The following is a 12,386-nucleotide window of genomic DNA, read 5'->3' as shown; positions in this document are numbered from 1 at the left end:
CCCAAAGCACCACTCTCAGCAGAAGCTTTTAAAAATATATTGTATATTGTTTCATTTGGAAAGCAAGAATAATATTTTCAGACAGAAAACAAAAAGGACAGAGGCAGCATACCTTCCTTCTTCATCCAGCCCCATTCTCACTGTGCTTCGAAAAAAGATGGGAAGAGAAAAGAAAGAACAAAATAAATGGTTGCAATGAAATGTAATGAATTCTGCATCATCAGTTCTTCAGATCTGGTAAGAGGCGTCACTCAAGCATTCTACTCACACACAGTATCTTTTTTTAAGCAAACACTAGGATTTATCATGTAAGTTTTTAAAAAGCACTATTAATATTGTACTCAGTGTCAAGAAATGGAGGCGCTAAGGTGGTAAAATACCCCCTCAATTACATCCATAAGATTTAAAATGTTTAATGTGCAAATCTTGGACAGAAATCATTAATTCACAATGTACTAACATTTGAAGGATGGGAATTTCTTCATTGTGTATGCTCACAGTCGTAAGTGAAGTACTCAGTTGCTGAAGTACAAACATCACTATGCTTAAGTGACTTATGCTTCATTTTTAAGGCAAAAATAGGTAACAACATGACTGCATACAGTTGCAAAAATATTTACAGATATGATTAGATAAAGAGTCCACTTCTAGCATGAAAATTTTAATGATGTACTTAATACAGCAGTGTTTTACTTGAAAAGTTACCATTAAAAATGTAAAATCAATCTAGCTAGGATAAGTAGCACTGACATTTTCACCAGGGCCTCTACACTCACGGATCTTTGTCCCTAAACCTCTATCACTGTAAGCTGTCCTCTCTCCCTGCCCATTTCTAGTCTTATGACAAAGGTGCAGGTGTGCCTGAGCAGCCCCAGAGTCCACAGAGGAAAAAGCTGGAATGCTAACAATGTATGCAAAAGGTCCCAACAAGAAAAAAAAGAAAAAACAGATCCTGAGAAATAAAATTAATGGGGAGAAAAAAAAGCTGTCTGCAGGTATCCAGGGATTTGCTCAGTCATCCTTGTCTTTTGCTCCATGTTTCAGGATGCGCGTGAATTCAATGTAGTTGAAATTCCCCTTTTTGTCGATGGGTGCCTCTCTGTACAGCTCATCTACCTCTTCATCTGTGAACCTGTCTCCCATTGTCGTCAGCAGCTCTCGCAGGTAGTCCTCCTGGATGAACCCTAGAATGAGACATACAGAGAGAAACACAACAGGGAAGCCGTTTCTTAGCCAAAAGCAGCAAGACAGACATACCAACAGGCATGCAATTAACTGATACAGCATGTAATATACACATTTGCACTAAGAGCCCAAAATACCTTCTTAATTGAATTCTAAAGAAATTCCTTGAATGCAAGGGAGAGGGTAGTTTGATGCATTTCATACAGATTTTTGAAAAGAGGGCCTCATCTGCTGTGATCTAGTAACACCTATTTCCATCTACTGATCTTCAACAGCTCAAAGTGGAAAAACAAGTTCCTGTCACTGCTAGTCTTCATTGCACAAGCTGTTCTCTTAATTGAATTCTATTTTTCTTGACTTAATTAGATATATTTGTGCATCCTCTATAAACTAGTTTCCTCTGGGGACTAAATAACCACTGGCTGGCTCTTCACTGCTGCACAATACTGTTGCTGGAGGCGGTTTACGTGGATACAGGGAACTGCTGGCACGCGTCCAGGGAAAGAGTTTGTAACAGAAAAGACTTTCAGACAGGATTGAGCAAGTTAACTCAGGAGGGAGGAAGAATGTTTACTGTGGAGAGGTAGAAGTGGAGAGGCTAGTCAAAAAAAGGTAGGATATATTAAGTTATTTATTTTATGCTAAAATATTACCAGAAGATATTGGAGGAAATTAACAAAGATATAAAAATGAGCAGTTGCTAAGTCTGTTCTGTTAATTCAGTTTCAATAGATGGGCAGAACCACCAGTTGCCAAATAATTCCAGGAAAGTTCAGAGATTAAAAAAGGAATGCGCATAACAAATGGTAGACGGAAGAATGCAGAAACTGCTTAATGTTGAAATATGACCTACCATACTTTTAAATGCACAATAGTTGCTTCATTTGAGAAAGAAATTGGTTATTGAACTGTTACTGATATTTCTCCAGCTAAAGAACAGAGGAGGCAGAAGTATGTTCCAAAAAAAAGATATGTAAACTGTGCAGAACAACTGGAAATCATATGTAGACACCCGCATCAACTGAAGTAATTCAGTTGTGATTTAAATGTGATTTTAAAAATGTGATTTAAAAATGTAATTTAAGAATGTGATTTTAAAAAAAAAAGTTCTGCTTTGGAAAGAGAGTTGAATAACTTAAGCAAACAGAGTTCATTAGAGAGACAAAGCCAAACAGGGAATCAGGGGACCAAAAGGCAGTCAATGAGCATGAAAAATTATCATGGGGTTGGTTTATGCTGCAGGGAAGGGAAAAAAAAAACGTGTTTCAACATACACTATATAATTAAAACAGCATCATATCCCAGTGCAGAGAAGCCCTTGGCTACTGACTCCAAATGAAGAAGCCTAACAGCAATGTTCCACTTTAAAAAACGGGGAAAATGCTCAGTTAGCCAGGCCCATCTTAATCAGGTCAAATTTTGGAATCGTCTCTCTGCAGATGTGCGTAAAGGAGGGGAAAAAACAGCTAAACAGATTAGGCGCTCTATTTCTGCAGTCCTACAGAGACCAAGTAGTGATGAGAGATGACATAAGGATTCGTCTTCAAAGAATGCAAGGCCTTTGGTGCTGCAAGTTTAGCCTCAAGGACTTAATTGCTTCTGTCTGAACAGCTAGGTGTTTAAACACTGAACTAGGTTGCCAGACTAGGAATACACTAAGAGTTTTAGCAGCACCAAATTGTAAAGCAAACAGTACTCCCACTCTCCCTCACACACAGCTTCAATGTAGATGGGGCGTAACAAATTAATGAAGCAAAATTTAAGATTCAGCCTGTGGCAGACAGCACAAAACAGATGACAATGCAGGATCAAAGAGCAGACAAAAGATATACCAAATGCAGACAGATATAACTTTTCTACTAATTTCATAGTACTACATACGATAGTAATGCTGAAGCAATATACCCAACTAGATTGGCAATATAGGAAATGTAAGTAAAAACAAACAAGTACAACTACCTTATCCTCATCAAAAGAATCTGATTTGTATTATTCTCTTTCAGAAGAATACACTGATGTAGAGCTAGAAAATCATGCCCATAACACACACACACGTGGAGATTATGAAGTGAAAAAAAAAAAAAGAAAAAGGTTTGACATAGCTGGAAATGCTTTTGTTCTTCTTTAAAAGGAACAAACTGATCAGAAGCCAAATCTGACAATAAAATTAATAAAAGGCAAACATAACATGGGTTCTACAAATACACCACACGTTATTTTGAAGACTGCATTTTGACTATTATGAATCACAAATCAATAAAACAGCACAACTATCTAACATGTTTCCTGGTTAAAATTTGAGGATGGCATAAGACACAAAAGAGACTGTGGGACCATTATCCTCAAATCATGCTAGCACTAGACTAAAACATTTACCACACAGAGTTGCAAGATAATAAAATCAATCTTATCAGTACATGGGGGCCTGAACTAGTAACTTATTGTTTACATAGATGTATAAGGTTACTGTTCAAAAGAACTGGTAGCACAATCATTTTCTTTATATCGTAATTCACAGGCTCTTGTCTTGGAGCACACAAAAAACCCTTGTAGCACAGTCAGACTACCTGTGGAGAGAAAATAATTAACCTACTAACAGAACTTCCTTCTCTAGGAGATGGTAAAGAGATTTCCCTTGAGAGGGAGGAAGTCAATTAACATTTGAAAAGGCCTTACCAACAGAAAGCCTGTTTACCTACACCTCAGCAGGAAGGGGATGCTCTTTGAAAAGGCAAAAGGTGCTAAAAATACACAGACTGAAAATAGCTGTTTGAAATGGAGTAATATCCTTTGAAAGGTTCAGAGCACATAACCACAGGTTAGACTGAAATACTGTGGTGGACAGTTGTGAGGAAAGTTACAGGTGCAGTGACATCTCTAGTGCAGAGGCTGCATAATTTCGGCAGGCACTAGTAAGACAAGTTCACAACCTGTCAAAGCGCTGATATTCAGTAATTCTGCAGAATTGCCCTAAGGATTCATCCCTGGTTGCTACACACTTCTCCAGAATCTTAACCTACATGAATAAATAAATAAAAGCATAAACTCTAACCTCAAGATTACAGGTGCAACCTTGAAAGTCTGATATAGTAAAACTGAGCTCTGCATTTTCCTCTTTGCCCCCATCTTGCTATGCAAGTCACTCCAATCTGTCATTTCTGCCTTCTAGACCCCACCCGGTTTTTATCTTTAGATCATTAAGGCTACAGCCCTTCCTGCAACCTGAAAACAAACTGAGCTGCCGGTGAGGGCGTGACACATGCCATTTGTCATCAGAGCCATAACATACACTAGGCAAGATGAGGGTTCAAAAGAGTTTATGTAGTCTGGACAGCCTGTCTTGAAATATTAAAAACATCAAAGAATTCAGATCCATCTCAGATCTACTGCTGGGGGAGGACAAACTCGGTTGTATTACAGATTTCACATCCGTTACCTTTTCAATGGCATAGAAAATCACATATTACCACTTTGAATTCCTCATCTTCTTAGATCAAAGGCATCTTATTTTGCACTTTGAGGAACATACACGCTGCCCAGTTAAAACACTCTTCTTCAAAGCCTCACGGAAGAACATTACTACTAGTCCTCAGTACTCACACAGAACAGCCAGTTTTTACTCTCACTCAGTAATAAGTTGAATGCTCATTACTTGGTAGAATATGCCATCTAGAAGGATTACTGTGTCATACATCATTTGTAAAGGTGCAAAAATCAGCTTACTAGTTAGAAACCCAAACAAACAACATAAAAGTACCCTCCCCGCCCCCGCACGGAGTGGCTGAGTTTCACCCACATACCTGTTGCTTCTTCATCAAAGCAAGCAAAAGCATTCCTGATTACATCTTCCGGATCGGTGCCATTTAACTTCTCACCAAACATTGTGAGGAACATTGTGAAGTTTATGGGGCCTGGAGCCTCATTCATCATGGCATCTAGGTATTCATCTGTTGGATTCTTTCCTACAAATACAGGGATTCATATTTAGTTTAGCTTTCAAACTAAAAGAAAAAGTAATCTGAATAGCATCATACAAACTGAGACACCTCTCATAACCTCTCCCAAACTCAATATTTTAACTTGAACAGCACAAATTTACTTGGCAACTGTAAACAGAAAAGTGACATTACCGAGGGAGGCGAGCATATCGTGCAAGTCCTCTTTGTCAATGAAGCCATCCCTGTTCTGGTCGATCATGTTGAAGGCCTCCTTGAATTCTTGAATCTGCGACTGATCAAACATTGCAAATACATTGGAAGTGGCACGCTGAGGGCGCTTCTTGGTGGCCTTCGTCTTTGCCTTTTTGCTAGACATGTTGATTTTTGGACACTAGGGAAAGAAGTAAATACAGTACATATAATAAGATCAGAGTTAGGACTTAAAAAAAACTGTACTAAGGTTTAATGTTAAAGTTCACAGATAGAAAACACCTCCAACACACTTCCATTTTCCTCTCAACAGAACATATTTCCCTAATCAAGAAGGGAAACAGAGAAGCAGAAAATAAGTGAAAGATAGACTCCTAAATAAAAAAAGTCATCAAAAGAAGACGGAAGCTAAACTTGAATTTCAGTCTTCAAAGGGACAGCTTTTGTCTGGGATCCCTTCTTGATACAGGAGCCTGCAAGGAGGGAACTTGGACTGGTTGCAAGTCTAAAAGAGCAAGGCGAGGTTTTGAGAACTGTCATTAAGCCTGTAAAAGAGCTCTGTATGCATATAGATATAGGATAACTGTCTGCAATATTAGGTAGTAGGGGAAGGAGAAACACAACTCAGTTCACCTGAACAAACTCTGAAGTGCCTATACTTGACACCTGACAGGGGTAAGTAATTGCTGTTTTGTATAATGACAGGTCTCTGTCCTTGCCTTGCCTTCCATTATTTAAAACACCCTAAAACTAGGAGAAAACTGTGCAAGCAATATTTCGCTCATATCAATAAGTTCAGCCTGACCTCCATTTACTTTTATGCATTTAATTTTACCTGAAATATACTACAGGTCTGCCATACCTAAAAGCTGACTTCTGCTGCCTACTCCTTTAAGCAAAAAGGGAAAGCAACCAACTCACACTGCTTTTGCTCATCTCCCTAGAAAAACTGCTCAGAAAATGCATCTTCAACTGTAACACTCAGGCTAACTGAGCCTGGGTCTGAACAATGCAGAGCAATGGCCACGCTTTGGTCCATGTCATTGCTACCGCTGTCATTTAAGTTACCTGTTCCTAAGCCTGCTAAGGTTTACATCATACGATGCTGCGGAGCAAGCTTTAAGATTTTATAAAATGAACCGGGGGAGACTGCATTTGTCCTTTAAGGTAGGTGGGAGGGATGGATGGGGGGAACCTACATGCAGCCCCTTTCAGCTTTAACCACAGAAGGCTGTGACCTGAAAACAACCTGGCAGCCACCCCTTGCCTTAAGCGTGGACGTGTGGGGAGAATCAAGCTCGGCTCTCCAGCGAGCACAGCACTGAGAAATTTTTTTTTTTTTAATTATTATGTTTTATTTTTTGGCCCCGGAGGAAGGCAGATCTCTCTTCAAAAGCGGCATCCCGCCCTAGGCTTCAAGGGCGCAGAGTCGAAGGGCTCTTCCCCTCCCCATGAAGAGATGGCGCCGGGGGGGGCCCCTTCGACCTCGCCGCCGGTTGAGGCTGAGGCTCCGGCAGCCACGGACGTGGCTGCCGGAGCCTCAGCCTCAACCGGCGGCGAGGGCGGGGAGATGGGACGCCCCGGCGCCATCGCTTCTCCTCAGCAGCAGCTGCCCCAACGGCTGCCGCCAACGGTCGCTGGTTCGAACGCGTCTCCCAACGGCCACTGTCTCCACAGCTCGTTCCCGCCCCCAAACACCTCCCCACCGGCAGCACCCGGACCCTCCCAACCTCACCCCAACGGTGGCTGCGGGGACCCGGTACGAGACAGATGCGGAACGGAGGAAACGGCACCAGCAGCTCCGCTGCTTCCCGGAGAAACCATCGCCTTCCTGAGAGGCGGGTGGGGACGAGCGGCGGGCCGGCACCGGGTGGCGGCGGGAGAAGCGGCGGAGGGCAACGAAACGACTGCGAGGCCTTTCCCCTTAGCGATCGCAGCTCCCCTCTCCTCGGGGAGGCTGGCTCAGAACGTCCCCGCAACCGCTTCTCCCCCCGGCTCCGGCAGCGTTGGCGCAGCCCGGGGGAAGTCGCCGCCGCTGCCGGTGCTCGGTCCTCGGCGCCGCCTGCAGGTGCCAGGCGGCGGGGAAGGGAGGGGGGGGGGGGAGCCCCGCTGGCCGCTGCCGCTGCCGCCGCCGCTCCGGGGGCGGGCCCTGAGGCTGGGGGGGCTGGGCGGGGAAGAGCCCAGAAAGTTGACGAGGAAGGATAAATCCGAGCCGCCTTAAAAACGCGCGTCTGAGGCCAGGAGTACACGGGGCAGCTCCGGGCCGGGGGTCGCCGCCTTCAGGCGGGCGCCGGCACCCGATCTGGGCTGCGGGACGCTCCGCTCCGAGCTCTTGTTTTGAGAAGTGCAAACGTAGTTCTGGAGGGCTTCTTCGGGTCAGCGAGTTCTTCCCGTGTGCTTATCTTTTATGTATCACGTTGAAGATGGAGCTTCGGTCCGTGTTCCTGAAAGCCTCAGCCGGCGACCGCGGAGTTAACAGGTTCATGGTATCATAGCAGTGAGGTAAATGAAGCCGGATCATTTGGTAACATACTGCCTGCAGTAAGTGTAAGGTGTTATCCTTACATTGAGTCTTCCGCATGTTTCGCTTAAGGGATCAGAAAATTCTAGTTTGCATCTTTAAGTCTTCTAAATGAGTACTCCCGCAGGAACAAGACTTAACACCTCTCGCAGCCATCGATTACAAGACCCCTTGGAGGATTTATTCTTGCTTATATGAAAACAGTACAAAGGATAACACTAATTTTTTTTGCTTTCTTCATTTACTGATGTAGCATCTCAAAGAAATTGAGGTACAAGCTCTTTTTAGTGCTCCCCCGTGGATGGGATCTGAAATTACTTCAGAAGCAGTTTGTTTTTAGCCCATGACCGCTTCTGCTTTTTTGAAATTTTTCTGAACAGAATGCTTATTCACCTTTTGCATATTGAAGTCCCATATAAGTCACTTGGGCTTCAAGAAGCTGTGGTTTAGTACCCAGAAAGATTCTGAAATATTGTAAGATGGAAAAGCTGCACTGTCAGTTCATTGTTCTTTTAACTCCTTTCCTACCTGTTACCAGTTTTGTTGGTATACAATCAGTATCTTGGTGAATAATAACTCTTAAGGAGGAAAGGAAAAAATAGATGAACAGGCTTTTGCTGAAATTACCAATTATATTTAAAAATGTAAATGGATTACCTTTAGGCACTGTACATACCAAAGTTAATATATAATCTAGAAGTTGCAGTCCCAAATTTGAAGGGAGACACTTCAGTTGCTAAAAGGCCCAGCTTTCTTTCCCTGCCCTCCCCTCAAACCAGAAGAGTTACTTCATGAGGTCTGAGAATTTGACCTAATTAGCTTATAAGAATACTTTCCCAATTAATTTTAATATCACTCGTCTAAAATTTGCCTCGAAATGCAAGGGAAAAAATATTAAACTTTGATGAATTGAGAGCATGCTCATGGAAAAAGTATTGGGGAAAAATCCTCTGTACTTACTAGACATGGCGCGTAGTTTCAGGATAATTATATGCAAAGTGTGAGGGGGCAGAAAAGTAGTAGAGACATCAAGATAGTAATAGAATTATTAAAATACTCCGTGATAATCTTCAACAACCGAATTGTGTGTTGAAATTTAATTACAAAAAGGGTTATTTGATATCTTAACGTAAAATCGTTTCATCATTTACTTTGAATTGAACCAGTGCTGCAAACATACTACTGTATATTGTATTGTTTTTCATGCTATTAAAGAGGTGTTATATGAAACCTGTCAACGTGTATGTTATTCCCAGTGTTTAACTTTCAAAGATGTGAGAATAGGTACAGTAATATTACTCGCCCAGTATGAGATCAGTTGCTAGTGATGAAGTTGTCTGTCTCTGTCTGTCTCTCTTAAAGCTTTTGTCTCTAATCAGTCGCATCAGAATGGAATGAGAAGCAGTTGTTAAATGAGACCGTCTTCTGTGCGATGTAAATCTAGATAATGCTTTTACAAATGGTTCGATTTTACTTGATTCCAGCATTTGTGATACCACTAAAGAAATTTAAAGGGGAAAAAAGGGATTCGTTTCGCCTCCTATAATATTTGGAGAATACTTTTTTACTCATTGACATAAATCTTAAAAAGAAAAGGAAAAACAAGTAGAGGTCTTTTTTTGTGAATGCATTAGCTTGTGCTTCAGCTCTTAAATAAGAAGATCTGTTGTGATGATCTCTCAGGTGACCAGGGCTCTGTTTCTGCCGTTTAAATCTCCCTCTGGAGAGGATGCTGCTTGAGGATGGTGCCTGTGAGCTGCCCGCAGCCCTGAACAGTGCTTAGTTGCCCGTGACTGTGCATCCCTGGCTGTTGCTGGAGAACAGCGTGGCTGTAATCCCGTTTCCTGCCGCCCTACAGGCTGGTTCCGAGAGTGCCTGATGCACGGGCTGTTTCTGGAGTGTGCGGGCTCCTTGCTGGGTGCGCAGGCTCCTCTGCGCTCTGATGGTGCTCCCTGACTGCACAGGGAGCTGTGCTTCCAGACCACTGTCTGAGGGGACAGCAGGCCTGCTCCTGAAGGCGGCCTTGGGGCTCTTGAAAGATCACTCCAGGCACATCCTCGGGAGAGCACTTGGTGCTGGACCGAGAAATAGTGCCACCTACTGATGGGCTTCAGTTTTACACCGCGTTTGGTTTTGTGGGCTGGAGGAAAATGTTTGCGCTACCACATCCAAGAATGTATGCCAAAAATTTGTTTATTTCTCACTACCGCATGATTTCCTGCATAAGCCATGCAGAATGGGAATTCATTTATCCCGTCTGAAAACATGATTTTTTCTTTTAAGCGCTGAGCTCTTAACTCCTTCAGTTTTCTTCTTTCTACTATTTTTTCCTTCATTACTCCCACCTTCTTTCTCGTTTATGTCAGTCTTGTTTGAGAAAAAACCCTTTTAAGCAAAATGTGTAAAATTTTCGTGTCCTTTCCATCTAAAATCCTCAAGTACTTTGGTGCTGTTGAAATGTTTTCCTAGGCTTGCTTTCTTTGGATTGTCTAAAAGCCTTCAAAATGATCTGTTTCATACTTAAGTTCTAAGGCTGTTACAGACAGCAAGCAATTTACAGTAATCCTTTTCCCTCCTTTCATTTAACTGTCTCCATTTCCCCGCCTCTGCTGAGTTATGATGACAGTGCAAATATTTGTGATTAACTTGGTTGCTTAACAAAGCAGAATCAGTCTTTGTCATATAACATTTCTTTATGAATCTAATTAATGTGGGAGGAACAGCTGCACTGGCTCACAGTAAAAGCCTGCCTAGCCCGGTGTGCCCTAGCTGTAAAGAGATGCGTATTCTGGATGTGGAAGGCAGGGAGCAAAGTCTTGGCCGTGCTTTGGTGAGCTGCCATTCCCATGGACTGTGTCTGCACTGCCTGCTCCCCAAAGGCAACTGCACTGAGCGAGTGGGAGCCAGGGGACTGGCCTACTTGTTTGCAGTCATGGCGTACCCCTTGCTCGCTGCAAGGCCAGAAAAAAATACCAGGCTCATCCCCAGCGGCTGCATTTAGCCATACACAACAGCGAGGAGCAGAGCAGGCCTGTCAGGATTGCTCAGGCTGGAGTTTTGCTCAACGTTCAGATCTTGCTGCCTCCTAAGAAGGTGAGAACCATGAAGCTGCGGTTAAGTGACATTGTCCAAGTCTCGCCCTGAGTTTTCATCAAGTCAGAATTGGCTCATAAAGTGGGGAAGGGGAAGCCCAGCAGGGGTGTCCTCTTCCTGCTTCTTGCATTTCTAGGTGGAGCTCCACTGGGATGTGTCTACTGGCTCCTTGGATGCCTTCAACAAATAACAGGTGCTGTGAGGTTCCCCTACCAGGTCCCTGGAGGGTTTTATTGTTCTGTTTTGTTTTGTTTTGTTTTCCCCTGAAACTTGGAATCATCAGGTTTTTTGAAAATCTCTTTCTCTGTACTTCCTCTTCTTTTTGGAGAGAGAGCACTGAGTGCTTTTAGCCTGCTCTTAAGGGGAGAGAGCAGCAATGGCCATATGCAGGTACTGAGGGAAGAAGAATAATCAGGGAAGCCTATGGTATCTTCCCAGAATCCTCTCCCAACCTCTACTATTTTTGGCTCATGGAGGGGTAAGCCACCCTGAGCCAGATGCAGTGTTTAGTAACCCATGACGAACTTCTTTCATGAGCTTGCCTAATATGTAGTCCTTGAATTCATGCAAATTTAGCATCCACAATATCCTTTGCAGGTGTTTTTGTATTCCTTTGCAAGGTTGCTATTTGTTACATGAAGAACTTCACCTTACTAATTTTGAACCTACCTATTCCTATTTTTATTCGATGGTCTAGACTTTGTATTGGAAGAAATGCTGAGGCTGAATTGCGTGTTCACCTCTTTGTGTTACTTTTGCTTCTAGAGAGCTCTTGCATGTTCCGTCAGCTGTAGCAGAGTCCCGCTTAGGTGATTTTTCTTGTACAGAAGCTATTCCATACCCTTGGTCATCACAGAAGTCAGACTGAGGATATGCATAGGAAACAAACAAAAGACTATAAAAAAGGAGACTAGATGAAAAAGCATATTTGTGATTTTCACATTGAATTAAGAATGAAAAATGTGTGAAAGTTGGATGGTTTTGCCAGTTAAGAGATTTTTCTGAGCATGTTATCACTGTTAACAAAAGTAGCAAATGCTACTTACAGAGGTTAAGTATTGACAGCACAATCAAATATTTCCAAATTTTGTTCTAAGTCATTTCTAGGTCAAAACAGTCATTTAACAAAGGCATTTTGACTGTCAGTTGCTTCACCTGGTATTTTGGCTCATCCCTCTGCCTTTCCACCCCTTCTTCCCTTATTCCAGTTGGCATCTGTTGTCTCTGTCAAGCTATCCCAAGTGCAGTGCTGTATCAGTCAGAGTGACAGTCATTCTTTTTGTGATGCTGGGAGCGTCCCAGAGTTGTTCTGGAATTTCTCTAAAAATAGCTCCAGCGCTGTGATCCAAAGGGAAAACGTTGAAGAAATCATGAGTGAAATAAGGGATTCTGAATGCATGTCTTCGCTTGGGTCTCTTGGAGGGCCTCGGAGCAAGACT

At 42.8% G+C, this 12,386-nt stretch overlaps 1 protein-coding gene across 1 annotated transcript; it reads right to left on the bottom strand.

Moving 5' to 3' along the window:
• Nucleotides 1-413: 413 nt before the first annotated feature.
• On the bottom strand, nucleotides 414-7,226 carry LOC140647741 (myosin regulatory light chain 2, smooth muscle minor isoform-like). Its single transcript, XM_072852689.1, has 4 exons — nucleotides 7,069-7,226; nucleotides 5,316-5,514; nucleotides 4,986-5,147; nucleotides 414-1,184 (listed from the first exon to the last, which is right to left on the bottom strand). The coding sequence occupies exons 2-4, from the start codon at nucleotides 5,497-5,499 to the stop codon at nucleotides 1,012-1,014; spliced, it is 519 nt and encodes a 172-aa protein (XP_072708790.1). The 5' UTR covers nucleotides 5,500-5,514; nucleotides 7,069-7,226; the 3' UTR covers nucleotides 414-1,011.
• Nucleotides 7,227-12,386: the final 5,160 nt, after the last annotated feature.

This window comes from Ciconia boyciana, chromosome 2 (genome assembly GCF_034638445.1).
Source record: "Ciconia boyciana chromosome 2, ASM3463844v1, whole genome shotgun sequence".
Classification (NCBI taxonomy): domain Eukaryota; kingdom Metazoa; phylum Chordata; class Aves; order Ciconiiformes; family Ciconiidae; genus Ciconia; species Ciconia boyciana.
Note: the sequence above shows the minus strand (reverse complement) of the source record. Positions and strands in the feature narration are given on the sequence as shown.

Coding starts and splice junctions, on each gene's coding strand:
- LOC140647741 (XM_072852689.1), bottom strand. CDS start 5,499: ATGTCTAGCAAAAAGGCAAAGACGAAGGCCACCAAGAAGCGCCCTCAG. Junction 5,148..5,315: donor CGATATGCTCGCCTCCCTCG/GTAATGTCACTT, acceptor CTGTATTTGTAG/GAAAGAATCCAACAGATGAA. Junction 1,185..4,985: donor CTTTGATGAAGAAGCAACAG/GTATGTGGGTGA, acceptor GTCTCATTCTAG/GGTTCATCCAGGAGGACTAC.